General features: G+C 38.5%; 3 protein-coding genes across 10 annotated transcripts; 2 read left to right on the top strand and 1 right to left on the bottom strand.

Moving 5' to 3' along the window:
* Window positions 1–997: 997 nt before the first annotated feature.
* Window positions 998–18,320, top strand: LOC100649203. 6 transcript variants are annotated; one of them, XM_048412084.1, is made up of 7 exons: window positions 998–1,140; window positions 2,673–2,787; window positions 5,771–5,872; window positions 8,772–9,002; window positions 10,981–11,190; window positions 13,736–13,873; window positions 17,219–18,320. In XM_048412084.1, the coding sequence occupies exons 2-7, from the start codon at window positions 2,698–2,700 to the stop codon at window positions 17,282–17,284; spliced, it is 837 nt and encodes a 278-aa protein (XP_048268041.1). In that variant the 5' UTR covers window positions 998–1,140; window positions 2,673–2,697; the 3' UTR covers window positions 17,285–18,320. The 6 variants fall into 6 exon arrangements, with proteins under 6 accessions (XP_048268041.1, XP_020724051.1, XP_048268058.1 ...); XM_020868392.2 differs by having other exon boundaries at window positions 998–1,147; XM_048412092.1 differs by having other exon boundaries at window positions 1,031–1,183.
* A 54-nt stretch (window positions 18,321–18,374) lies between these two features.
* On the bottom strand, window positions 18,375–24,980 carry LOC100649442 (mitochondrial amidoxime-reducing component 1). The gene is made up of 5 exons (XM_003393974.4): window positions 24,621–24,980; window positions 21,893–22,191; window positions 20,201–20,479; window positions 19,823–20,100; window positions 18,375–18,998 (listed from the first exon to the last, which is right to left on the bottom strand). The coding sequence occupies exons 1-5, from the start codon at window positions 24,628–24,630 to the stop codon at window positions 18,836–18,838; spliced, it is 1,029 nt and encodes a 342-aa protein (XP_003394022.1). The 5' UTR covers window positions 24,631–24,980; the 3' UTR covers window positions 18,375–18,835.
* A 503-nt stretch (window positions 24,981–25,483) lies between these two features.
* On the top strand, window positions 25,484–27,383 carry LOC100649082 (vesicle-associated membrane protein 7). Of its 3 annotated transcripts, none has more exons than XM_003393971.4 (6): window positions 25,484–25,710; window positions 26,168–26,376; window positions 26,447–26,584; window positions 26,650–26,811; window positions 26,888–26,980; window positions 27,053–27,383. In XM_003393971.4, the coding sequence occupies exons 2-6, from the start codon at window positions 26,176–26,178 to the stop codon at window positions 27,119–27,121; spliced, it is 663 nt and encodes a 220-aa protein (XP_003394019.1). In that variant the 5' UTR covers window positions 25,484–25,710; window positions 26,168–26,175; the 3' UTR covers window positions 27,122–27,383. The 3 variants fall into 3 exon arrangements, with proteins under 3 accessions (XP_003394019.1, XP_012174219.1, XP_020724049.1); XM_012318829.3 differs by lacking the exon at window positions 25,484–25,710 and adding an exon at window positions 25,736–25,854; XM_020868390.2 differs by lacking the exon at window positions 25,484–25,710 and adding an exon at window positions 25,945–26,084.
* The last annotated feature ends 312 nt before the right edge of the window (window positions 27,384–27,695 follow it).

Raw genomic sequence — 27,695 nt, 5'->3', positions numbered from 1 at the left:
AATTAAAGCACAACAATCGCATTTAATGTTTTCCTCTATTTTACGTATGCGGATTTAGAAAGTAAACTGTATAAAAATGAAATTAATATTTCGATGTAGAACGAAGTTGAAATTCTTGCCATTTGCGGAATGAATAGTAAATAACTATGACAAAAATTTCTGTGATTCAGATATACTCTCGTGTCGAGTCTTTATATAAGTTTTCGTAAAAGCAGTGCCTAACGCAGAGGGGATGAGACAAAGAAGAACCAGTTTTATAATCAAAGATAAAAATGCAAATAAAAACGTTCTTTCGATTTTATACATTTATATTTATTTAGGAATAAAAACGAATCTTGTGTTCCTCGTGATATAATTGGTGAATGCTTCCTGTAAAAAGATTCTTCGTTAACCGTAATCGAACCTGAACAATCAATTTCATCGTGAAAATATTTTAAACACCGATTGTTATAACACTTGCCTCATAATAAAAAGAGATTTAATTGAAGAAATGCTTAGCAAAAATATAACGTAATCTAGACATAATGGATCTTTTGCAAATTCGTTTATCGTTGAAAATTATAATTAACTTCCAGGAACATTCCACTTCCATAACAGAAATTTGCTGAAAAATTTAGAAATTCAAGAATTCAAACACTCAACAGTTCAAAGGTCTAAAGAATTCAAATTAAGCCCAGAAATTTCGAAATATTCCTAGAGTCAAACGAACGTATATTTTACTAATCACGGACATAAATTCCTATGGTAACGCGTTTACTCATTATCTTCGATGTTATCAATCGCCCTTAGGAATACATTGACGCACAACAACGATCCACTTGATACTTCCGCTCCGCAAATCTTCACGGTCGCATCGAGGATCTTTCATCGGCCGTAGCTACTTACATCTTACATTCTACGGTGATCCCTTCTTCAGAATCGCGCGAGGCAACCAGAAAAGAAAGAGAAACAGAGAGGACGGAGACTGAAGTGTAGCGTGGAGGTGGCGATAGGCCCCTCCTTCTAATAAAAGCCGCTCACTAACCTCCGTTACACAGACAGTTACAGAAAAGCCGAAGAGAGCAGGAGCCACGGAGAGCTCCTTTTGGGTCTCTTTAACAAGCGGACAGTTTAAAAGTTCTACCGTGTCATAACGAATCGGTGTGTGGTGAGTTCCTTCATATGGAACACATATTCGACCGCGGTATCGTGCATTTTATTTCAGCGTTCGATAATTACGTTAGTCCACGTGACACGAGCTCTGTGTTCAGGAAACTATCGAGTATTTTGCAAATTCTACCGTACAAAAATAGTTAAATTTTCCTTACTCAGTTTAGTTATCCGTCTGAATAAAACGTCCGACTGCTTTTTTAACGTTTGCAAAAGAATTTGCAAGATGATAGTTCTCATAGAGTCTCGATAGGTTTCTAGGTGCATAGCATTTTTAATTTCGAGCTTCTTCCTCGAGTTCGAAAAAGGCTGGCGTATACGAAGCGGGCACAAAGAATTATCAGAGTGAAGATTTTCGTGAAGTGGTTCTCATCGGACACAACGAGCTCGAGGAAAAAATCGAAATTCGTAAGACCAGCTACTGAAGGTCCAACCGAAGGAAAATCCGGTTTTTATCGAACTGTGACGCTTGATCATTTCGCGGAACGCACGTGACTTTACACACGTCGGTTCAGCCTATTGACTTTGTCAAATCGACGAAATATTTGGTATCTAGTTAAATTACTTCATTGCAATTTTTATCAATTAAGAAGAAAGTTGTACTACTCTCTATTCCAAACATAGTTGGAGCCTGCTTTCGATTATGCTCGCGAATTATTAATGAAATTTGCTAATATTTGGCCTCGAATGCGCACTGTTGCTCCATCACCATCGGTTGGGACGACATGTGTACTGAATCTATATTAACTCGATGTGTGGCCAGCATTATATTCCGACTGTTTCGCTATCGTAATTATAGAGTCGTTCGAAGGCAAGTCGAGCAACATGTGCATTTGAACATACAATTAAATTTTATAGAACGAATGAAAACGTGAAAGGTAAACGATGTTACAAAAAGAAAGTCAAATATTCCGATAAGCATTTATTTTTCGATATTTCTTGATAATTACGTCGAAAACAGATGCATATTATCAGTTCACGTTGAAATATTCAAAATTTTATTTCGTTACGATTTGCAACGATTCGACATCGTAAAAACGAATAAAAAGCAATACGTCAATCGCGATGATTCATTTTTATAAAAATGAACGAAACGCTTTAGACCATCTTTCCTCAAGAATCTCGGCGTCGTTTTTGCCAGCGGCATTCTCCACTTTCATTCGGTCGAAAGTGATAGTTTCGAACGTATCCACACTCGAGAAAGGAGAGCCATTGCTCCCCACTCCTGCAACATCGTCGAGACTCCTTCACCTTCTCATCTTTTTCTCCAAGATCCTTTCAAAACGTTTCCGGTCCATCATGCTGGTCGATTATCCAGAAAACAGGCGCAGATATAAGATAATATTTTAAATTCCAGATAAAACAATATTATATTCTTAAACACAAACTGACACGTATTTCACAATGCTCACGTTTCGATAAACAATCAGAGTTATTAAACATTTCCGCGGCGAAATATTTTATAAGAACCAACAAGGAATTTTTTATCCATGAAAATTATATCATACCCTTTTCCTTTGCAGGTATTCAAACTCCCAACCAAACAAAATGAAACTCATCGTTATTTTGGCAACAGCACTGTGCGTGACTCTAGTCGGTTCGAGTCCACTTTCTGATGGAAATCGTTTCCAATCCGAGGTAAGTCGGTTGAAAAACGTACGTACGTTCACCAAATGTCGTCGTAGGCTTCGTTTTCATTTGCCTGCGACAAGGTACGATCATTTCACAGCCATTTCCGCAATCCGGTTCCATCGAAGTCATCGAACGACCTTAGTGCTTCGTTCTTGAACTTTTCAACGTCAAACGTGTATTCCACCTAAAAGGATGAAACTTCCAAACTATATAGATAGCTTCCTCTTTGCTATAGGAAGACGTATTAAATTCTGTTCTCTGATATTCATCTAATTCGTCTCAATTTCCTGCATCGTGTTTTGTATATATCGTATTTTTATATTTCGTATATTTAACGCAGAAAAGTATTTTAGAAAATTCTGTCTGATGTCCGAAAGGATTCGCAGCTAATTGTATTCGATTCAGAGATTGCGTAACTAGCGTTACAATCGATTTCTCTGTGTCACTGGGCCGGCTGGACGTCATCCGTCCTTGAGACGATCTTCGTTATCTCGGAAGAACGCTGGAATCGGAGAAAGCGTGGCTTCCGTGCGCGAAATTCGCGACAAGCAACGTCCATTTAATCGTCGAGATAACCAACGAAGGAAACGTGCAGTGTCGTTCGTTGCGAAAGTTCTCGCCAGGATTTCGACGTCCGGCTAAATCGCCGGTTGATCGTTGGACCGAGTCGATCGATTCGGTGATCGCAGATGATGTTTCACTTTCGACGGAACCTCTTTCACTCCGATCGAGTGCTACGACCTCGCGCGAATAAAGGCTTGCAAAGAAAACGCGCAACATTCGTGTTTCTAATGTCTCATCCAGGTCACGTGGAATCCTCGGTCTTAAGACGATGTGTTTGATTTCCATTTAACAACGTCGAATCACATTTGCTTGTAACATTAACATGTCTAATGGAGGCACGATTGGCTCTTAGGATTTTAATTTATCCTCGTTGCATTTTAACGACTGCCGAATCGTTAACGTAGTAGTTAATGCAAATAAATGTCATAAATGTCTTCCTTGTTTCCTGCAACGAAGTGTTTTATTATAGCCATTTTTCCGATGAAAACAGGCGTAGACATCTCGATTGAGAAACACGTTTTGTTGGAAACAGAAAATCATAGACTCGCGCGTCATAGTCGAAGGAGATTAAATGATTTTCGTGGAATTGTTTTTTTTTTTTAGCGTAACGAGTTAGGCATGTGGGCAAGTATCGTTTCACGAGCGATGAAATATACGGTCCAACGAAAAGTCAGAACGTCTGGTCGACTCTCTTCTTCGGTTCGACACTTTCACTGGCCGCGAACACTTCCAGAGTTACACCGGACACTTTCTTCGCTTGATCGGTGCCCAATGGAAAGCGCGCGCGTAAACGTACACGCGCTCACGTGCACGTGTTCTCTCTCTCTCTCTCTCTCTCTCTATCTATCTATCTATGTCTCGTTATATCGTGCTTGATAGTGGTTTCCAAATCTCTTCATTTTCGTAATAGTTGTTTTTTTAGCTTGAAATATTTTTATTGCCAGGTATTGTTATTGTTTGTGGGATTTGTCAATTGTAGTTGAATTACAAAAGTTCCAAATTAAAAAGTGCAGAGGAAAGACGCGATAAGTCATATTTTCTGTTTTCTATATGGCAGCAATTTTAAAATGCGATATCCTAACAACTAATTACATATTACCAGCATTTGTTTGCGAGATTTTCTTGAAAAATATTTGCATAAAATATTTCTCAAAAGTATCAGTTATCATATTTTAGGTACTAGCTCTTTCTAACTTGTATATTATATTAAACTACACTATTAACATATTAATAATTAATAACTACCAAATAGCATGAAAATCAGGTAATCATCAAAATTGTTCCTGTTATATGTATTTTCTTCGTAATCTTCAGTGAAATGTTCTACGAAGTACAAGGGAAATTGTAACGGACATCTTAAGTCGACTATCGCTAGTTTTGGAGACTTCAACGCGAGAATAAGCGCGATCTCCTATTACGGCACTCGTTTTAATTTCGCTCAGCTGTTTGCTTCGAACCAAACGGCTATTCAACTTCAGAAAAATTTGCGATTTATTCGGATATCTACAGGAAATTATAAAGTGAATTCGTTATTGATGAGGCTATGTCGGAAGCAAAGACTAGTTGCGAATGTAGACAACACGCAGGGACAAATATCGTAACAGCGAGTCGAACGTGAGCGCGGTATAGGGGAAAGTGAACCATGGTAATCAGGTTGAGCAACTTTTGAGACCGTCCAAGTGTCAGAACGGTTCGATTAATCCGTCGATGACTTTGTCCGGGTTGTTACAAAACCCAACGACATTATTTATAAACGAGTTTACTTTTTCATCTCACTGTCGATCTATTTAAATGGTCTTGTGCGAACAAGAAGCGCCGTTTACAACTAGGGAGGTCATAAATCATAAAAAGCTTCGTATATCGTAACAGAAAATTGTAGCGACACTAATGCAGTAATACGTAATAATGCGCAATCATGTCGTTAAACGCTGCAATTCTCCTCGAGCGATTGTCGTGCGCAACGTTACAGTTCCACTATTTTCTCTCGCCTAAACTTTACTCAATTCTCCATTCGTAGAACGATCCGCACGCGTTCTCGTTCAATTTTGTAGTTTTTAAATTGTCGTTCCGGAGCAAACGTTGAACGCATCGAACCTAATCCTTGGTTAGAGTTTATGTCTCTCTTATACCATTCGTCGTGGACATTGCGCAACGATATTATCTTAACGCTTTTCGACACTTTTCCGGACTATCTTCCAGACAAGTACTCCGATCAGGTGCTGATATATTTCGCCGGTACTTTCTTATCTCTGTGGATAATACTTTACACGGTTACAGAAGAAACAATTACGCATACAGGAACAATAACTAAAAGGTGGTAATGAAATTCCCGGAGGCAGATGCATGAGAGGAAGAGTAATATACGAAATGAGAATTTCCAGACATTGAAAATACTTTGTAGGGACAACAGGGAAACTTTTTTCAGGCACTGAATCGGCTGGTGATGGCCGAAGCCGACAACGAGGCCGCTCTAAGGAACAAACGGACGATCGGTATCCTGCGAGAACTGTTTCCCGAAGCCTCTCAGGTGAGCAGCTGCTGAATACAACGCAGTCAAATCCTGCAGACGGCCAGGACCGATTTATGTACCAAGTTTCCCCTTCCCTCGTAGATGTTCGGTATTTTTTCTATCGGATTTAATCAATCGAAATAGGACCTTGGACGTCCTATGTTGTTCAAATCGCCGCTTTCTCGCATTAACGGGTAATTGAGAAATTATATCGTCAACGAAAACGTTTCATTAGTAATACCGTGTCGGTTTAAAGTCGAGGAGAAATTGTTCGCAGTGAATCGACATTCCTCCTAAGAAAGTTGCACGTTCGATTCATGATTCACGGAGAGTTTCCTCGTTTCCTGTGCATTCTGTCTATAGATTGCGCAACTACGTGTTCGTTTATTCAATTAACTTCATGAATTAAGATAAGATATCGAATGAAAATTGAAAGTTTCTATCGGAACGAATTCGATCCGCGTACATCCTTCTCAAGCCAAATTTCACCGTGGAAAACACGATCGTTGCAACCGTTTGCTATTTCCACTTTACCACCTTCATCGAACCAGCTACTAGTTCGGCAATATCATTTATCGCCATTTGACACGTTCACTCCCTACCCGTTGTAACGTTCTCGACTGCACCGAAGGCTGATGACGAATCCTAATATCGAGCTCTGTCAACGAATACTGGAACATTAATTCAACAATAACGTTGCTCAAAATGCAATTCCATGGACGTACATTTCGACGACGCAAATACGACAATAATAACAGTTGGCCGAACGATTAAAAAGAACCAATGCTCGACGTAACCATTTATAACGAACACGAATTTCAACGAAACGAATTCGATTAAATCGCGCGATAATATTACCATCAGGAGCTACGTTACGACTCTTGCATCACGGACACGAAACGACAGAAAATTTCCTCGTGAATGGGAACGAGCGATATTCGAAAACAAGATTGATAAAAAAGGTCAGCTAAGAGCTGTTATTTTCTAGATGATCGAAAAAAAGGTGAACTCGATTGTCGCGGAAATCATCCGAATACTCGGCCCGACCGTTCTTCGCAGTTTCATTCAGAATAACGGTGACTCGAACTCCGGAAGCTCGTCGAGCGGTGGCTCGACGGCGACCGCTGAGCCGCCCTTCTTCGACGACGAGGAGGACAACGCAGGCAATTCCAAGGTATCGGTATCCTTGCCGACGTTCCCGCCAGACGAGGACACAGACACGGGAGTGCCAGCCACTATGTCGAGCACTAATGCCAGCCAGACGACCGCTATCGATCAGGACGACAGGATGAACGAGGTCGCCCCTTCGGTCGCGTGACTATACAATGGTGGCGAGATCGGTAACACATTGGAGGTCAATGAACCTGAACGAAGAGTAATCGATTGATCCGGCAAGGACGATCACCGCGCAATTAGGACTGCTGCGGGAAACAATAATTTGTCTACCAAGTTTTTCTACTGTCTGCTAACTATAACTCTTTCTCTGTGTGCATTTGCGTGTGTATACCATTCGTATCGTTTTCTATTATTCGCTTGTCTATCTGTTTGCGTTGTGTTTCTCTTCATTCTATCTTCTACTTATTTTTCTTGACATCGTTATTCTTTGATTCTTCATATTCGTCTCGAGGCAAGATACTTTCTTATAAAGAGGGCACTTTTTCTGCTGTTTTCGTTGAACATTAATCGCTACCTTCTGCCTTCATCTTTTTTATCGATCATTGGAAAAGATCAATCAGCATTCGCGTTTATTTACAATTAATTTCCTGATCGTCGCATAACAGCTGTGCTAAATAGAATTAGCTGGAAGATAACAACGTTCGAGTTAACAATTTATATTCCGCAATGATGGATGGTCGATGGTAAATGATTATTAGATTCCCGTTTGTTTTATCATATTGTGTTTAGCCTTTTTGTAGTGTTACGTTGTTATAAATATCATGCAGCGATATTTTATTATTGGATATTTATTCGTTGTTGCTGCATCGTTGATTGAAATCAGCATAAGAGAATTCAGAGTCGGAGAAAATCTGCAATTCATACGCTAGATAACTTCAAATAGTATAGAAAAACGTGGCATATAAGGCTCTCTTTGGTGATTTTTAATAAATTCAAACTTCTTGTTAAAAGCCGTTGTTCTAATACAATAATCAGAAGTTTGGACTTGATTGCGCTATTATATAATTGCTCTACACACATATACTATATTACGCAATTGCTCACGAAAGAAAATTCTAAAGTAAATCGAAGAAACAGTGGTTGCAACCACATCACTTTTCGTTACTTCTCCATTCATATTTTTTATTAATTAATTAGACTATTTTTATTAATGCAGTACACATTTACTAAATGATTGCATAAATGTCTTATAACCTCTGTACGTAATACACATTTTCACATTGATTTCAAATATTTCCAATATAGTCATGACAATCGTGTCTCATTACGGTGTTAATGAAATCATAAAATGTTCTATAATAATGTATACAATACAGCTTTCTATGTTAAATGACCAAGAAAAACAGTTCTTTCGAAGAGTTTTTTCGTGATCCATTGCATATCTCTCTACGTTGCTTGCAGAGTATAGCCGTCATTGAGTCATCGATCGCTGAACTGATGCGCATCCCGATCACGAGACATCGCGAGATCGCGCGTCACATACGCTTCGTTTCCTTCGATTTGAATAAGCCGCGTTTTTTTCTCCCTAAACGCCGGTCGATCGTTAACAAACTTGATTTTACGATACACCAGTGTTCATAAATAATTCACGTTGATTATCCAACGGCTTAAATACACTCTTGCAGTCCTTGACTGTATAATAATTCACGATTTATGTCCATTCGAGTTTCCTTAGCAATCGATCGGCGACTCGTTTTCAAGCATACTCAAGATGGTAGACCGTAAACCTTCTATTTCACAGAATATAAACCCGGAAGCGGAGTACAAGGTAAACGAAGTAGCAGCCGAGTCGCAAAACAACGAGGTCAAAGTACAATTCGCGGATGAACAGGGCAGCAATAATGCAGCACCACCATTGACGCCTCTCGAAGAAGTAGAGACTGAAGATGACGAGAACAGAAACAAAAGGTTCCTCTCTGGTCTGGGCGGCTCCAGTAGCAGCTCTGGCAACTTCGTCTTTGATATAATCAGGGTGAGTTTTCCGTAATAAAGAAAGCGATTCCTGTTCCACTGCGTCTCTTCAGTATCGAGTGAAAAGTGGAAGTTTACATTCTGTGGATCTCAATTATTGTCATGGATTTTTATAATGGATTTTTGTAATTCATAGGCGATGTTTAATCGATAAACGTGGCCAAGGATTTTGTCCATTTGATGACACTAAGATTCGAACAGACTAATCTTCTGAAACGATCAAACCATTCGCAGTATAGCATGTGAGAAACTCCAACAAACTGTCGTATCTTACATGTGGTAATACGTGACATAATTATTATAGTATTAGATCGAGGGCTTTTATGCAAATTTATATTTGTATGGGTACGAGTAAAACGACGGAATCTAAGGAGACTCGCAACATCTATTAAAAAAAAAAAAAAAAAAGATCCGACACACACTTTCATTATTTTATACGTATCATTTGCGTGTCTTAAGTATCATTTTTCTGTGAATTTCTGTATAAATGCATACAAATCTGCAGCCTAGGAATTATTAATACTTATTTTCCAGAAGAAGTAGAAAGTACGTATTTCTTGTACCACGTATCAGAAACCTTGAAGATTAAGAAATAATTATTTTCCAAGTCATATTACATTACCTAGTTCACCGCAACAATAATTAAGTCGAATAATTATTGAAATATTCGATGGATAGTACTCTGTCGATTAATCTCGATATTTCCAATCATCGTACAATTTACTGCTCTTATTGAATTGAATTGAATGTATAGTTGGATAAAAAAAAAGGATTTGTATAAGAAAAGGTATAGATTATTAGATTTAATATTCAAATAAGCAGCGAACAGGCGGACACAGACAAGGGCGCCTACTTTGATACCGGTGAAAGTCCACGACCGAATTGCCCAGCTGTGCCGCTTGGTTACTATTCCAAGGTTCTCGACCTAGGCGCGACATAACCTCGTGGATGATTACAGACGAGACGAAAACATCCTCGAGGCTTAAGCTTTATAAACGAAAAAAAAAAAGAAAGGATATACAAGATTTAGCACGTTACAAGAAACGCGCTAGAACAAGAAATCCGCGACCTTATCTTTTGCGTCGCGCTCGAGAGACCAGAACGTTTAATTATAAAATTATTTGGAAATCACGATTGCGTAAACAACTAATAATTTTGATTTTCAAATCATATTCTTGATTTTTCGTTCCTTCGAAATTCAAATTGAACACGCTTAGAAAACTTGTGATATTTAAAACAAATTTCTGTTTAGTTTCCATTCTCTTAATCGCGTTTGTAAAGATACAAGTAACTGCGTGGAGTTAGCGACTTGAAGTAGCGTTAAAGCTTTCCCTCACCGTCTTTGGCTACTTATCTTATCTCACGTGCGTGATTCTTTGTTACCAAAGGCCACCAATGTTCGCAATCGCTAATGGAGAACTTACGCGATCCTGAGTAATACACGCGGCTGTTTGGAACCAGTCGATAGACCGACCTCCTTTTACGGTATCGAAAAACTACCGTTCGTTTCCTTGAAAGTACGATACGAAATATCGGATTGAAACATTTCACATTTTCTTACAACGTTCTGGGAAATATCTTCCATTATACTATTCTATTCTGATCCTCCACTCTTCACGCGATAAACGATCTGGAGAAAAGCAATCCCCAAGAAACCAATGGACCCGAAACAAAATGACTGAAACGAACTAGAATAAACGCAGAATCGTCACATTGACCAAAGACAAATACCAAGAAAAATACTCGTCTTGTCAGTCGTTAAAAACAATTTCAGCCGCTTTGCAGGACATCCACTTCATCGATGACCAATACTAATCCACTATCGTGAAGCGGAAGGAGAAAAATCGCTTGTTGTCGATACGACACGCGACAATCATGACCGAAACAAAGAAAAGAACAGAAAAGAATGACTAAATAGACAGGCGTTCTCCCGAGGAGCGGATCAGTAAACGAAAGTTCTCGTCTCTGTTCTCGTTTAGCAAGCGGCCGACGGGGCGGCAAGAGCGGCGGGCACGGTGTACCGCGTGGTGGCAGGTACGCAGAGCCTAGGGCTCGGTTTAAGCGCCTCTCGGGACTTGGGCCCGATTCCCCAAGGTGCCGCCCCTGCTGCCGCTCCAGCTGGTTCCTCGACCACGGCGGGATCCTCGACCAGCGCACCGGCCGCGTCAGGAGCCGGCAATCTACCACCGGTACGCTAATCCTTCCGAGCAGAGCCGAACGGACACTGCCTACTGCACTTCTCTCTGCCTGTCTGTTTGTTGTCTCTCTCTCTCTCTCTCTTTCTCTCTTACTCTTTTTATCTCTCTTCTGAATTTCACTTGTCCACTCGGTGAACGGATACCACAGGTTTCTTAATGACGATTTTCAGTGGTTTCGCTGAATGTTGGCCTATGGGAACCTGGTCGGCTTTCTGTTTGCTCTGGGTTTAACTCACTGTCTGTTTCTCTTTGCTAATGGCGCTTGGTGGATGACACTTTCCTTTCTCTAACACGTTAATTCTCGAGCAAGGTCTTTTATGGTAACTCACCTCTTCAAGATGTATTTCTTTCGAAAAGATGGCTTTCCGTTTGTTATAGAAATATGAATGTTACGATATAAGGATTTTCAACTCGAGGTAATATTAGTTTGCAGTAACAATATTGTTCTCTAGTGCATCAAATATCTAATATTTGCATCTATCTCGCAAGAAGTACTTTGCACGTCTACAAGCAACGAACTGCATATTTAACAGCACCCAATCCTCTGTACATCAAAGCAAAGCATGTAACTATGTTTGATCAGCATGTACTCCTCGCACGTGACTAACGATCACCTGTTACTCGTACCGCGTGTTCTTTTGTTTATCCTTCGTCTTCCGTTTACTTAATTATTCGAACATCGTTCGTGTGGTCTGTCTGTCCTTTCTTCGCTCTTCATTAGCTTGCCTTCCCCGTGTTTCGTCGTGCCTTCTTCGTCGATTTCCCTTAGCCACGATCGTACGTGGATTGTGCACCAGGATATTTAATTCGATGGTCCATCCTGTCGAGGAAGTTCCATCACGCGAATAATTTCAGAAGCCTGGAGCACAATTCGCGCAACGTTCATCGATTTTCTCATAGTCCTAGCGTAGAGTCTTAGATGTAATGCATCATCGTTGTCACTAACCAAAACCCTGTTTACATTCGTCCTGTATTCCCATCTCGAGCGACTGAAAGAATATTTTTCGTATTATTTAAAGATATTTTCAACAATGACATGGAAGATCTGCAATTTAGTTTCCATATACAATGGCTCATGAATGTATTTTTATGTACATGTATATTGCGTGTTTTATATAAAACATTTTGAAATTTCATCAACATTTTAACGAGACACGACTGACATTATCACATTGATAAAATCCGAAACAAATCTGAAAATGTATATAGAAGTTACATTTAGCGCAGATATATATGTTTAGTTAAAGAAAATTAGTAATACGATATAATAAAATAAAATTTCAAAACGTTACACATGTGCGTACAAAGATTTCGAAACGTTTAAATATTTTCGTAAGCCATCGCATATATTCGTCCGAAGAATTGTTTCAATGTGACAACTTTCAGTCCTTCGAACGCCACGTAACACCGATTATCGTCATATCTTCCTACTAACTGTAACCTCCACGTTTCTCGATCCTATTCTCCGATTCTGGACAAGTATTCAGTGACCCTGTAAATCCTTCGTTCCGTCACGTCCAACTCATCTTTTATCCAATTGTTCCACCCGACCAACGGTCCCGACGCGACACCGACAACCAGCGATTAAAGACTTTCGGCGAAGCAACTGGCTGATGGACATCCCGGCCGATTTCCTCGGATTCTCAGGGCAGCCATTGATCGATTGCCGATTCTCTCGTTGTTGTGATCTCGTACTCGTTCATTGCACATTCATACGTTGTATACTGTTAGCGTCGTAGCCGTAGCTCGCTCGTTGCTACTGGGACGAACCAAAGGCAACGCGCAGCCAGACGATTCCGTTTCGCGTTGTCCACTAATTTCACTTCTTTTCGTTTCGAATCTCTGACTGAATGCGTACGGGGAAAATGAGATTCTTATACACAGCCGAGTCGTCTGGCCTTGTACACGAATTCTTCTAAATAGTAGTATTGTAAATTGATAGCACGGTGCGTGACGTACGTTTCTTTAACGAGCGAGCAGCAAAGTAAGTATGTGCGTCATGCTGTCTGTAATTATCACTGTAACGTCGTATTGTCTTTTTGGGTCCTTGTAAATATGTTTCTAGTTTTGTTGCACCTTTAGGTTGTCCATAATGCGACAGTGTCACGAAACTTTGAAATCTCGAGATTTCCAAGTTATCTCGCGAAAGTTGTTGTCACTTGCAAAAATATGAATAAAAAGATATTCTAAGCGTATGGACACCCTATAACGATATCCGAAACAATGTCACGAGCGGAAGAAGCGCACGTAAGGATCGTAGCAGCAAGATCGATGGATCGTAGCCGCAAGTAGGATTCAGGATGTAAAAGCACCGTAGTATCGGGAGCGCTGAAGCTGGACGTGGACCTGCTACACACCGCAACTATCTCTCTATTTAAAAAATAAAAAAAAATGAATGACAACGATTTACGCGATGATCGATGACAATGAACGATCTACGCAACTTGTCTCTATCATTCACCTTCTCTCGTGCTCTTTCTGAGAAAACCTCTGTTGCGATGGAAATTAGGCTAATACGTGGCTTGATTATTTCCAGCTGGTAACCGGAAGCGAAGGGGACGGTTCGGCTGGAAAGGCCGTAGAGGAGCCTCAAGAAGCAATTCCAGGACCCGTTACCAGGTTCTTCGTCATAGTGAACAGAGGAATTTCGAACATCGTACAGGATCTCATTCTTGTGAGTAATCTTCATTGGTATATGATAAAAATGGATTAAGCGGTAAATGGCAAATAGTAAGAAGAAATGTAAAAAATGCAGATATCAATTCATTGCCTTCGTTGGATAAATTTATTATTTATTTATCGATTATGCTTTTGGATTAGCGTTACTTCTCTTGCTTCCAGTTGAAAGGCAAAAATGACGCGATCGTATTTATTAAATGTTTTAGAAATATTAGAATTGATAGATTCATTAAAATCTCAAAATGTTTCTTCAATTTATTGCTTCATTCATCATTTTATTTATTATATATTATTTGAAATGTAAAGTGGGTTTGTAATCGGTTCAATGTAAAGGCACTGAAATAATTTCTATGCCTTATCAATGAAATTATTTCGGAATTCTAAAACCTCCAACAATATCAAAACGCCTAATTAACATCTTGATAATGTATATTAAAAGAAAGTGATCCAAGGAACGGAAACATAAAAGCAATGAAAAGAGAAACGATGAAGAAATAAGAAATTCTATATCATATAGCTTACAATACAACCGGCGATCAAAGGAATGAGAACACTTCAATTTGCAAATTGCTTCAATATCTTCTTCTGATCGTAAAGAAGCGATTCAAAAAGATAGTTTCTCTATAAGCAATTTACCGACATGAATGGAAACTCAGCGACCTGATCGCATTGTGGCAACTGCCGGTCGATCTTTACGACTAGAAATTGATTATGTTTAACGAAGCAGACACGAAGCGAAATGTGCATGTGGAATGGGGTTGACCGACCGAGGTTAGAACACGTTGGCGAATCAAACGCGTTATAACTTTGCTCGGGATTTTCCGTGTAGTCACCGTGACGGGTTTCCAATAAATTGCCATTAACCTGTTCGGATTTTTCGTAGTCTTTTTTTAAAACCGTTTCGAATTCTGCCTTGTAAATTAACTATCCTCTTGCATCGTTTTATATAACCGATTTGTTTGAAAGTGAAACTACAATATCTTCTCCTATTTGTTAATGTCAACGTACGAATTTCTTCTTTTTTCGAATAAATATAAAGTTAAATCGCGATCATGATAGCAGCATTTAGCCGATACAGACATATTAATAACCACGAGCGATTCTAAATTCAAGAACGACGCACAATTAAAGTTCGCCTAATCTCATTCTCGTTTAATATTCAACCAGCTTTGTTCGCTATTTATTATTTCTAATAAAGCCATATTATTTTATGCGTTAAATTAATTATTAATATATATCAATCTAAAAAGAATCTAAAAAGAACCGCGAGAGAGTAGAATTTTATACTTTCGCAATTTTTTATAAGAGAAATTCTAAATTCGACGTGGACCGATCTTTCGCGCCCAAGATTTTGTCGAAACTCGCGCAAGCGTGACGCGTTGTCGTTCCAGATACAAAACCGGACGATTACGTAAGCATCCCCCGTCCGGATCGATGGAAAGCAAAAATGTAAGCGACTTTCTCTATGAAATAGCTCGTCCATTTGCCGGCTGACTTATGCAAGCAACTGCTACGTAGCTCCTGGCACGCGATATTGCCAGGAGTGCGACTGAACGGCTCCTGCGATCGAGATCTTGGTAGATCCTTCGGCCTCTAACGACCTATCGATGACGCGATTCCTCTATCGATGTGCTCAATTCTCGCGTGCAATTCGTTCCTTAACTTAATTCAGAATATTCGCGATCGTGCAATGGTAATAATACCATTTTAATTAGTAGAAAATAATTAAATAGCTGTTTAATAATATTGTAATAATACCTAGGTAGCTATTTACGTTCATATAGTTGTAAAAGTAATATCATGGTTGAGCAATTTCGCCGAAATCATAAATCAAACAAATCACGATGTTTGTTCAGAGATCAGGCAATGACATACCTAATATCATACGCTACATCATCGAGAATTGACATGGACTGATACCTTGAAGCTCTGGATCCTCTTAGGGCCCTACATTAGCAGCAATAAAACTAAGAATATTAATTACTATTTGGATAAATCGAGAAACGAGGAGACTGATGCAAATATACACTTTCATTTTAATATACAATATAAAACATAGTCGATATCCCGTTTATGTTTAATACTCTGTATTAAAAACTTCTTCCTTCGGTCCTCACCAACTACTCAGGTTCTTATTTCCTCGGATCGCTAACAGTTCGTTTATCCTGACACCTGAAATCGTGTCTACTTTATCTCCGATATCATATCCTATATGATATGTTGCAATTACAATTTGTAACATCGTATTGAGATAAATACACCGATCACCGCGGACACTCGTCGAAGTTCACGTGTTTCACTCTCGCGCGTCGTGAATTCTCAAGGAAAGCGAAACCGATCGACAAAAGAACCACGGGGAAGTAGTTCGTTAGGGGCAGATGATCTCACTTCGAGATCTCTATATTTTATGTACGTTTCGTTGGTTCTCTCACGATATGGTTCCGCAAAAACTATTCCAATTGCGAAAGATCGTTGTCTCCGTGCAATGCTCGAGATGCTCGGCTAATTGATCGGTCTTACTATTACCAAGCGTGAAGAGGAAACGCAACGGACAGTGACTAGATTTTTCTACGCGTTTCGTTTGAAGTTCGAGCGGGAAGAAAGCGACCGAAAAAGAGCACGCGTAGGAATTCCTGTGAGAACAAAACCACCGGTCAGTCGCAGCTGTATTCCGCGTTTTTCTCGACTCGTTTCGCGTGTAATTGACAGACCACGTCTTTATTATAGCGTAGCGGCGATATAGCGTTCACAATGCGACAAACCGGAGAAAGCAACAGCACGAACAGACGGAAATACAGTGGTGTGGTATCGCCAGTTCGAGCGTTATTAAAGTTAATCGCGTTTATTATGCTCAACCTTCGTCGCGCGTGCAAGCGGGCATCGGCTTGAAAGCGTTCACGGTTCGTACATCGCTCGGAATTTGTCTGCCTGTACTGCAACTTGTTAAATCGGAAATTCCGTTGCAGGCTTCGGTCACGTGGCGGAACAACGAACGAACACATGTTGCACCGTCCGTGTGAATGATCTTCGATCGATCATCGTTTCTTTACTACGTTACGGTGAAACCGTGGTCGTGTGAATAAGAAATGTCGAAAGTACGGTTTAAACGCGCCTGCTCGAAAGCGTTGCGAACATTTGTAAGCGGAAAATCGTAGGATTGTCTTCTACAGAAAGAGAATTGAAGAAAAAGGATTCACGTAAATGATTTAGAAACTCGTATCTTATAGTCTGGACGATTTCTTCTTCTTCTTTCTAATTTATCATGTAAAGAATGTCTATATATATGTGTATAGCTGATTACTAAGCAATAAAATCTAACCGAAACTATTTATGTTTTCAGCGCCTGGCAGCGACGAGCGAACGCATCGTCAACTTCAAGGCGAGACTGATCACTTCCGTCATCTAAAGTTGGACGAAACGCGACAGCGAAAGGGTGTCCAAGTATAAGAGAAAAATTCCGATGGTCCTGAAACGCTCGGGAGCCACGTGAGAGCCATTCTCGAGCCGTGATTGTCAAGCTGGAACACGGGTACGACGTTGGCAACGTAACCAGCGTTGCCCCCTTGTCCCCGAGATCCGAAGTCTCTCGTTGATACTACCGAATTGTTCTCGTCAAATTAAATAGCGTAATCGCGCGACTTCGTGTTCATACATCGAACTGTCTCTGTCCTCCGTCTATCTTGCTTCGCTTCTTCCGTCTCCTACTTTCCGTTTTCTGTCTCACATCCTCCAACGCTCCTTTTTTCTCTTTAATACTTTCTCTGTTTATATTATACGCGGTATATTATTCTTCTTACTAGCGATTAGGAAGTTCACGTTACCGAGATTCGCCGCGCTCGAACTTTCGTCGACATGATATATAATTTATACGAATGGAATTCAACATTTTTTTGAGTCGATCATTTTTCTACGTAGCTCCATTTAAAATCTAAAATATTCTATTACTTATAAATATATTTTCTTGTGTAATTTTATAAGAAAAAATAACGTAAGTCCGAGTAGAATCTCATGTGAGCTGTGTATATAGCTATTTCCGAAATACAACTGTGCCAAGCATTGTTTCTTTCTGATCTGATCGATTTACACGTAAAGAAAGTTTCTCCCCGTTCAGCGGCCCGCGTTTCCTTGTCCGTTGCTTCTCCGAGGGCTGCCAACCCGCTGTGGCGATTCCGGTGACCATCCGGTAAACTAAAGGAATTCCATGGCACCTGTACAAAACTGAGCATAGTTTGAGATTTACTCCACCATTGCCGCATACGAGATAATACGATGCCACTCTCTTCTCTCCGATTGGTCTAGAGTAGGCGGGATAAGAAAATGGTCATTGTCGAATAATACTCGTAAAAATGTATTTCGATCTTCGAATTGGACGAGTTATCCCTTTTACTGTAAATCGTCCCTGTTGTTTTGTAGTGTAAATAAATAAATATTATTATCGTAAAGCTAGGACATTCTTGAAAATGTAGCAACCCCCTCCTGTAAATTTTAAGTTCACATTCCTCTAAAACTCGTTTATTCGTCGCAACAATATACTCGATACAAATATGAACAAATAACAAACGCGTCTCCCAGCACGTTTATTATATTGTCCTCATTGATTCATGACCAACATCTAGCAAAAATACGATATTTGAGAACCATCGATTCTCTTCGCAAATTATTTCAGGCGATACTTCAGCGAAAAATACATTTAGCAAAAAGGTTTGAATTATTGTTATCACGCGACTATCGCGTTTCTTTACTTCATTCTCTAATCGAGAGAATAGCAATTTGTCCGAAGAAACAATGTCCGTTGTAACATTTTAGGCCCTGTTCAACGATCAGAGACGCGATTTTAGGCTCGATGCTATGCGTTTTCTCTGTTTCTTAAATTTTTTAACAAAGTATTCTCCTTCAGAGATCTCGTGGCTTCCTCGTAGACGAAAATTTCGTCTTCACACGAAGCCCATCGGTGTAGCTAGGGAGGCGATATCAATATCGGTTGCTCCTTAGGCACACCGACGTAAACTGGGTCCCCTATTCGGATGGTGCCATTGGGACTTCTCAATCCCAGGTGAATTCCCATCACTGGACTTTCGCCAACTAGTGGGCGAACATCTGGATCCATTATTTGTCTGTAACTGTGACAAATATATACGTCTTATTAATTTTTATCCGAATGAAAAAGAGCAAGATCTTTAACGCGTTGGCTGTCATGATAGTTACCGGTGAACCACGTTGCTAGATTATATAGAATGATTAGAACATGATAAATTTAATGGACGAAAAAATACTCAACAGTGTGGATGATCTATTGTTAGATAAGATTCAGAAGACAGGGCTCAAATACAATGTAATATTTTGTAAAAATTAAATGTAATATATTTCAATCTGTTGCTACTCTCCGAAGAAAACGTATAAAATTCGCTGCGGCAGCCAACGTGTTATGTGATATCAGGAATATGAATACAACATAAGTAATTATGAGTATAGGTGTCCTAAACCTACTGCAACTACTCAAATTTTAGGTCTGAATCATGCTATTGTATTAACAAATTAAAAAGCTTTTAATGTCTTAATAAAATCTCTAGCCGAAAAGATTGAAGAAAAGAGATAAACGCATAGAAATAACAATTACTTCTCTTCAAACTTTAGAGATTTGTCGATGGTTAATAATGATGTAAAAATAGAAAAATGATTCGGAAAATGCAGCACAGTTAATTTGTTATCACATCGTCGATTTGCTAGCAGAGTGATACGACTAGGAAAGATATATTTTTCAAGTTCAGGAAAACTATCTCAGAAAGTGGTTCACTTTCGCATTGATTTGTTGTAAATATCTCAAAACAAATTTTTAGATATGTTACTCGTCTAGTAAATCGACTAAATCTAGTGTATCCTGTTTGTTAGTTAAATTACTTGATTATTAGTAAGTTTAAGATAAATAAATCTTATAAAGGCAAACCTCTTCAGAGTTTTCAAAGGCTCAGCCCTCGGATGTTTTGTCCCAGTTTCGAAATCGACGGTAGTTAGGATACATCTCGTACAAGGCATAACAGACTTGAAAATGTTATCACCTATCTTTATCCAACCCCAGGTATCCTCTTCGTATGGGCTAGCGCCCTTAACCACGAAATTTGGCCGAAACTGATCTGGGGCGACTGGATCTTCTAGTCGACTATTTAAGTCAGTCACTGAACTTTCGTTTATTAAACAATAGCTAGTGGAATCTGGATAGGCACCCTATTTAATAAATAAATCGATTACTAATGCGATGAATAAACTATTTGATTGTAAAACCTTAGTAATTCTCAGCGATGACTGTATCTGAATCAAAACTTACAGTATCGTCATTTGTCACTGAAAAAATCTTGCCTCTCGTCCTGATCTCTCTTGTTGGATAATCTAAAGGATAGTAAACTAATCTGAACCCAGTGTCCTCTTGAAGAAGAAAGCGAGATAACCATCTGGCAGATTCTTCGCCACAATCGCAGGCAGATACAGGTTGACCCCAGACTGCTACGCGAAATCCTTTGCCTTGGAGTTGCGACAAATCGATAGACGTAGACATCATTCCCGGAGCGGACAATGTGAGAATCGATCCAGAGATGCTAGGTATCACCTGAAACCCACAGATTCAGTTCATTATTTCATCGATAATTGTCTCCTAAACGATAATTATAAATTTCACATTCTAAATGTAACGATCAAACTGTACATGTTTATAATAGAAATAATATAAAATAAAGATATTTTTCATCCTCTGAATATCATAACGAATAATTTACTTTGGATATTTTGGTACCAAAAAGTTTCCGCAACAACGCAATTATTAATATTTACTTCTTGTAAAAAGTTGAAAGTATGCGTTTTCCGTATCTGCTGGCTGAGATATGCGAAATCTTGAGACCAAACAGATAATTAATTTTTAAATCATTCATTCTGAATTTTTTGTTATTTTGTTACACTGCCAAAGATTTAAGGAAGCGATTCGAAGCTTTTTTAAACAGAAATATCGAAATTCCGAGATAAAAGACATTTCCATCGAATCGAAGGTAAAGAAGCTGTTCGTTCGCAGCGGAAGTGGCTAACTAAACGAGGCAACGTACGATAGGAAAATACCACCGTATGGTGAATTAATTACTCGCGTCGGACTCCAGCAGTTAATTTCGCGAATCTTCGCGACAATAAAACGGATCGTTAATCCTGATTATAAAGGTATCCCGTTTCCTTACAAAGTCGTGTTAAAGAAGCGGCGGTTCGCTTCTTCGAGCTCAAGGAGGAAACCCAACCGAATCCGCACTAGGACCTAAACTTAACGACTCGTGAAGAATACACATATCGAGAGATGAGAAAGATCAGAAGAAATTGCCTTGATTATCGCGCATCGATCCATTTCTAATTATCACGCACCTAGCTTCCACAACGATCCCACATTGCAATTCTTCCTGTTTTGATATCAGCTATGAGTTGAACACGCGTCTCGTTATAAAGATAAAACATTGCTCCTTGTACGTTGATACGCTGATATACACTAATCAAAAGGTAATCTACCAAGTAGCTGATCTAATATCATCTTCTAGCATAATTAAATGGTCGGAAGGTGTTATCGAGGTGTTATCATCGCCTAAGAGTAGATTTTATGGAGTGTCTCTGATTTCCATAGGCTCCATTCTCTCAAAATACCTAATACTCGATCTTGAAGCAAATATTGAAATAAATATAAATGATAAATATCAATAAATATCAATATACAAAGTTAGGACGATTGGTGAATTAAATATAATTAAGGGTAAGGTGTTTCCCTGCATCCTGACCGTTGGAACTAAATTTAATCAAAATGCAAGACAGAGACTATGCCAGGAAATCTCGTCTCGGCGTAAAATGGATACATAGATAGAATAAAACAGTCGTTTTAATTGATGTGATGCGAGTCAAATAGCTAACAAACAATATATCTTCTTCCATATATTTACATACAGCCGTCGATCCAGATGCAAGGTACTATATTATTAGTTAATTCTGAATCTCTTACCTGAACCATTTTTGGCCACTGTCTGGCAGTAACGAAGTGTCCATTCAAGTCGATGACCATCAAAGTTCGGTCCCTAAGCCAGCCAGATTTCAGACCCAATTTCGTGCACTCCATTGAGTTCACTCGAACAACGCCGAGCGACTTAACCGGATACACGAACAGGTCGCTCAATTCGCCAACCTTCCGCCATTCTGAGGGTGGTCTATCCTTTTGCCTTTTTGTCCACCACCACCAAAAGAAGACGACTACAGTGCCGGCGCCAACAACGGCTGCAGATACGTACGTCAGCCGTGTCCTGTCTGCTCGCAAAATATTCAGCAACATTAATTCTCTACGGTTATGTGACCATGCAAAACGATCCGTTGTAGAATCGTCGACTCACAGCCGCGATCAAACGTTCAGATAACAGAACATAGATAAAGATTGCATGGTGATTAAATTTGATTTATAGTAGAACTCCACTTGTCTGGACTAATCGGGGGCAAACAGTTTATATAGTTAGAGTTCATATAATAAGAGCTCACGTTCAGATAAATAAATTCAACCAGCAGAAGTTCAGTTAACCGGCTACTAACTAAAATTTTGTTCGGATAAATGTAGCTCTACTGTAGAGATACTGAGCATTTACATTGTCTCGATTATTCGCTGAAAGAGCTAATTTGCTTTTTCTCTTCTTTTGTAAATTTTTAGAACACTTTGAATTTTGCGTTTCAGAGAGGACATCGAGGGGACATCCGTGCGAATGAGAAGTCAAGTTATTTGCAATGCAAAACACCGACAGAGAGAAACAAAGGAAGATCCCAAAGGAGAGACTGTCGTTGCTGAATAGTATACGATCCTGAAATGTATATGAGTCCCGATAATATGTGAACCCCTTGTCACCATCTAAACTTATGCCAAACAGAGCGTGAAATTTTGTATGTGCACCTTTCTCGAGTCCTTCCCCGATCAAGTAAATATCGAACCGGCTTGTATAATTTATTTTAATGGCGTGAAATCTGAAATTATACTGGAGATCATCGGAAATACCGGTGAAATAAATTAGACGCACTACTGTGATCAACGGACTGAAGATCTTCCAACGGAACGTTCACGACAAGCTTCCGTTTTATTTGCATTCTATAGAATTTTATAAGAAGTAATCTCGAACGATGCAAATTGAACGTTAATGTTTAGTTTATGGCGCGCTTAACGGTACATATTCGAACGAACAGTAGCCGGCATTCTTCTCAGCCGACCGGAAACAGATGAAATTGTGTTATAATATAGACCGTTTCTTCATCGCAATTCGAAATGACATCCTCTAAATAGCGAGAAATCGGAACAACGTAACGGAATATTGTGACAGCAGGTGTATATATTAGACAACTTGCACAATTTGTCCATGCTAAAATGTCCCGTATCGTTGATACGCGGGAAAGTAGGCTACGGAAACCGAAGAACTGTGCGCTTTCGAAGATGTGCATAGATTGTGGCATTTGCTTTTTCAGTCATTCTTACAGGTGTTCCTAATGACCAGATAGTGAATTTTTATACAAATTTGTATTTTTATGAACGCGATCGAAGAGGTAGAGACCTGTTTCACTCGCTGAATATTACAACGAATACTCTGCTTTGGATATATTTTATATTTTTACATATAATCTGTGTTTTACGAATGTCTGCATATTTAAATTTTCCATAAATGCATAAACATTCGCAATCTCAGATTTTCTTTCGAACTTTGATATTTCCTGACGAATGTTTATCGAATGCTAAGAAAGACGTTATGCCTTACATCGCTTATTGCAACTATCAGTGCTATCAGTGACTCAACGTACTAGATATTCCAGTGGTATGACATAACAACATAATGAAACGAATAAATAGATTTATTTTAGTTTAAAATGAGACATTTGTGCTTAGATAACGATAAACCTTCTAATTTCGCCGATTATTTAATTTGTATTTTACACGTATATATTTGCTATATCCATCATAAACGTAGCTATAAATAGACTGGTATTACCATAATCTGATATTTCTTTCGATGTTATTGATTTACTGCTTTTGTAGAGGGGAAATCGCATGGGGAGACAATGGACCCTTTTGCTGAAATCAATATCACGGGCGTTGCTCTCTGACATACGACCAATCACGAAAATAACTATGATAAGTTTAAATTGCGAATATTGTGTACTAGTTATATCTTCTGGTAGAATCATGCAGCGACGAATATGTAAAATTTCTTCGAAATATAACATATCTTTGAGATAAGCTTATGCGTTGGATACCATATCAGTAAAAAAATATTTCGATGACCTATTCGAAATATACACACGAAACAGTGCAAAAAATGTAACAAACAACGTTATACAATAAACGTAAAAAGACAACATAATTGCGACACCAAAGAAAATTACGAAGAAACATGATCTAAGAAGTTTTCCCTGGAATTGGCACCCGTCCCCTCGTACCTTGCGATTCTATCGCTTTTCCCATGAAACTAGTTCAGAATTAAAGTCGGGGAAGAAAACTAGCTACTATCAGTAATCTACTATCAATAAACATCAGTTAATTAGGCTTCATTGAACTTCATATGAACAGGTTTATGAATAATGAATAGCACGTGACGAAAAAATCTGATGATGAAGATTTGCAAAAGGTTCTGAAGTCTAATACTATGAAAAAGCGTTAATGCGAAGTTCATTAATGCACGATAAGGTTACTGATAACGTGATATATTTACCTAGAATCATGGTTAATGTCGCAGAGGCCGTAAAACGAGCAACTATCGACGGAACAGCGACAATCGTAGATAATGATCACCAGAGCTCTGAAGGTAGTTGCGTGTCTGCCGATTCACACAGAACTGCTGTAGACTCCGCGTGCACGCGTCTCTTCCTCTCGACGAATATACCGTTATCTATCCACTCTTACGTTCTGTTAACTCCCTTCTCCATTGTAGTAAGCAGCGTCGGTATACTGGTCAGCATGCGGCCACATGTGAGGAGCTATCGATCTGTACGCAGCTAGGAAATCCAGAAAACTGGCACACAACGTAATTTCGTATCGCTACTGACATGCGCTTCCCGAACTAACCAGGACCCTTCGAGGCCGAACACGCATGTTCCGTGTCGCCTCTAGTTTTTGGAGCGAAGTTTAAGCATGATGCAAGAGAACAGATCATATATTTAAAGAATTGGCAAAACCTGTGATTAATTTTGTAGGAGATATTGTTGATAAGTAAATTCTTCAGTGATTTCTTTTTCTAGATAATGAGTGATTTCGATTCCTGATAACGATAAAGTTAATGTAATTAGATTATAAACCAGAGTGCGAATTGTGAATTTCAAGTAGGGAATGCTTGAATTTTTAACGTATTTGAGAATTTTTCTTCCCTTCCTATCTTTCACTGCTTAAAAATGCGAGCTTTAGGAAAGTGTTTTAAAATATATTTCAGATTCAGACGTTTTAAACATTTTTAATTGCAATGCTGAATTGTTTGAGATTATCTTTACAGATGAAAATATTACTTTCACTTCGCGAAGAAAACAGAGCAGAAAAATAAGCTATTTTAAATTTCGCGCCACAAGTAGTGCGCGTGTCAACGGAATACACATTGACAATGATCAACTGTCATGTGTTACTGATAATCTCGGACGTTGCTGTTGACGTATGCTGATGGATCATAGGACAATTCTCATGAAGTCACAATACGTTGATCAATTAAGTTACTCATAAAAACGATCTCAGAAAGGAGAACAGTAGAAATTTTCAGATTAACATCGAACAAAGTCCACAATCACATCCCAATTCGCGCCATCCTAATAATTGAGGTAGGTCATGAAAATAATAGTTGATCTTGATAAATTCACATGTTGATTACTACGACGTCATTTTATTTCTTATTTGTTCTGACAGCGTCTTTTGAATTTTTGACGTAAACAATAAATTTATAAGACATTTCATTGTCCTTGGAGGTTAGAAATTATGACGTCTTACTTTGTGATTTATTAATCTTTTCCATTGTTTTTCCATAATTCTTGCAATTATCTTGCTTTCTTCAGAATATTAGAATATTCTTCTTACTTTACATGCTGTTATGGCAACACCTTCTGTAAACTTTGTTATTTTAAGTATTAATCAGCTTGATAACAGATAAGGAAATTCAGTTACAAACAGAATTTTATTGTTTACTTAATAGATCCGTGTAGGTTAAAGATTCTTTGCTTATAAAAGCTTAAATAAGAGAGGCTATAAATTAATTAAATATTAATCGTTACTTTATTCCAGCATTCATCATGCCAATTTTATATACCGTGGTGGCTCGAGGGTCAACGGTATTGGCAAAATATGCTTCTTGTACTGGAAACTTTGATGAAGTAACAGAGAGCATTCTGGCAAAAAAAGCTGAAAATGACAAGGTTACATATTCACAAGGACAATATCTTTTTCATTACATCTGTGAAGATAACATTATTTATATGTGCATCACAGATGATGTAAGTAATCTAAAAGTAATCAAGCATTGTTTGAAGTAATTCATTAGTGTCAAACATTTTTATGTTATAGGATTACCAAAAATCTAAAGCATTTTTATACCTGGCAGAAATTAAAGGAAGATTCTTGGCTGCATATGGTCAAGATGCGCAAACTGCAATTCCCTATGCGATGAATACAGATTTTGCTAGAACTTTAGCTAGTACAATGGTAAGAAATATAAATATATCTGAAATGTATTTTCTAACATTTTGACAATTATATTTTTTGTTTAGAAACATTACAATGAGTCTAGTCACAAAGTTGATGTGCTTGATAGCGTTCTTGGTGATCTGGATGAATTGAAAGATATAATGAGTAAAAATATTGATAATGTTGCGATGCGTGGAGAACGGTTAGAACTTCTTGTAAACAAGACTGAAAATTTATCTACAAATGTAAGTAAAATATATAAAATAGTAAAAGATACCATAAAGGATGTGCAAAAAAAATAATGTTTTCGTATATTTTTAGTCGGTTACATTCAGAAAAACCAGTAGAAATTTAGCACGCTCGTTGTTTTGGAAGAACGTAAAAATTTACGTTATTGTTGGAGTTATCGTAATCGTAAGTAAACGATACTATGTACGATTTGATTTAATGCAAAATATTCCATTTAATTTTGTGTGAATCTCGTAGGTTGTCTTATACGTTATTGTGTCGATATCTTGTGGAGGATTGGCATGGCCGAAATGCGTCGGCAATTAATTCACCTTTGTACTATCCAGATACAATGTGTTCTGTCTCAAAAATGTGATAAGAATGTAATCGCGGTTGGTTCGCGGAGATATACTGTAAGCAAACGAGAAAAACATTCATGGTACATGTTTCATTCCCAGATTTATTACGTATGAAGAAGAACTGAGAAAAAATCTCGTTTCATTCCGTGGCTATACCGAAGCGAAATGTAGGAGTGAAGAAAATGCAATTAGGAAATATATAGATATATAAATATATATAACGCTTATGATATTTTTATTATCTTATTAAAAAAATACGAACATCACTGGTATTTGTTAAGAGACGAATATAATTTTAACATCACTCATATATACTGTAATATATCTACACAATATATAAAAAAAAAAAAAAACATACAAGAAAGAATAAATGAAATGACTCTATCATTAAAATTGGTGATTCATTTATGCATTTCTGTGGTTGTACTCTTGGGTGCAACAAGTGAAAGTCACGCGCGTAGCTCGTGTTTCTATCCTTGCCAAAGCTATTTCGTTATATTGGATGTTCTATCATCGAAAATAGGGGTATTTCATTTGTACTC

This window comes from Bombus terrestris, chromosome 2 (genome assembly GCF_910591885.1).
Source record: "Bombus terrestris chromosome 2, iyBomTerr1.2, whole genome shotgun sequence".
Taxonomy (NCBI): domain Eukaryota; kingdom Metazoa; phylum Arthropoda; class Insecta; order Hymenoptera; family Apidae; genus Bombus; species Bombus terrestris.
Note: the sequence above shows the minus strand (reverse complement) of the source record. Positions and strands in the feature narration are given on the sequence as shown.

Coding starts and splice junctions, on each gene's coding strand:
- LOC100649203 (XM_048412084.1), top strand. CDS start 2,698: ATGAAACTCATCGTTATTTTGGCAACAGCACTGTGCGTGACTCTAGTC. Junction 2,788..5,770: donor GAAATCGTTTCCAATCCGAG/GTAAGTCGGTTG, acceptor AACTTTTTTCAG/GCACTGAATCGGCTGGTGAT. Junction 5,873..8,771: donor TGTTTCCCGAAGCCTCTCAG/GTGAGCAGCTGC, acceptor TCTATTTCACAG/AATATAAACCCGGAAGCGGA.
- LOC100649442 (XM_003393974.4), bottom strand. Junction 20,101..20,200: donor CAGTGACAAATGACGATACT/GTAAGTTTTGAT, acceptor TTTATTAAATAG/GGTGCCTATCCAGATTCCAC. Junction 18,999..19,822: donor CCTTTGAAAACTCTGAAGAG/GTTTGCCTTTAT, acceptor TATTTGTCACAG/TTACAGACAAATAATGGATC.
- LOC100649082 (XM_003393971.4), top strand. CDS start 26,176: ATGCCAATTTTATATACCGTGGTGGCTCGAGGGTCAACGGTATTGGCA. Junction 26,585..26,649: donor GAACTTTAGCTAGTACAATG/GTAAGAAATATA, acceptor TTTTTTGTTTAG/AAACATTACAATGAGTCTAG. Junction 26,981..27,052: donor TTGTTGGAGTTATCGTAATC/GTAAGTAAACGA, acceptor TGAATCTCGTAG/GTTGTCTTATACGTTATTGT.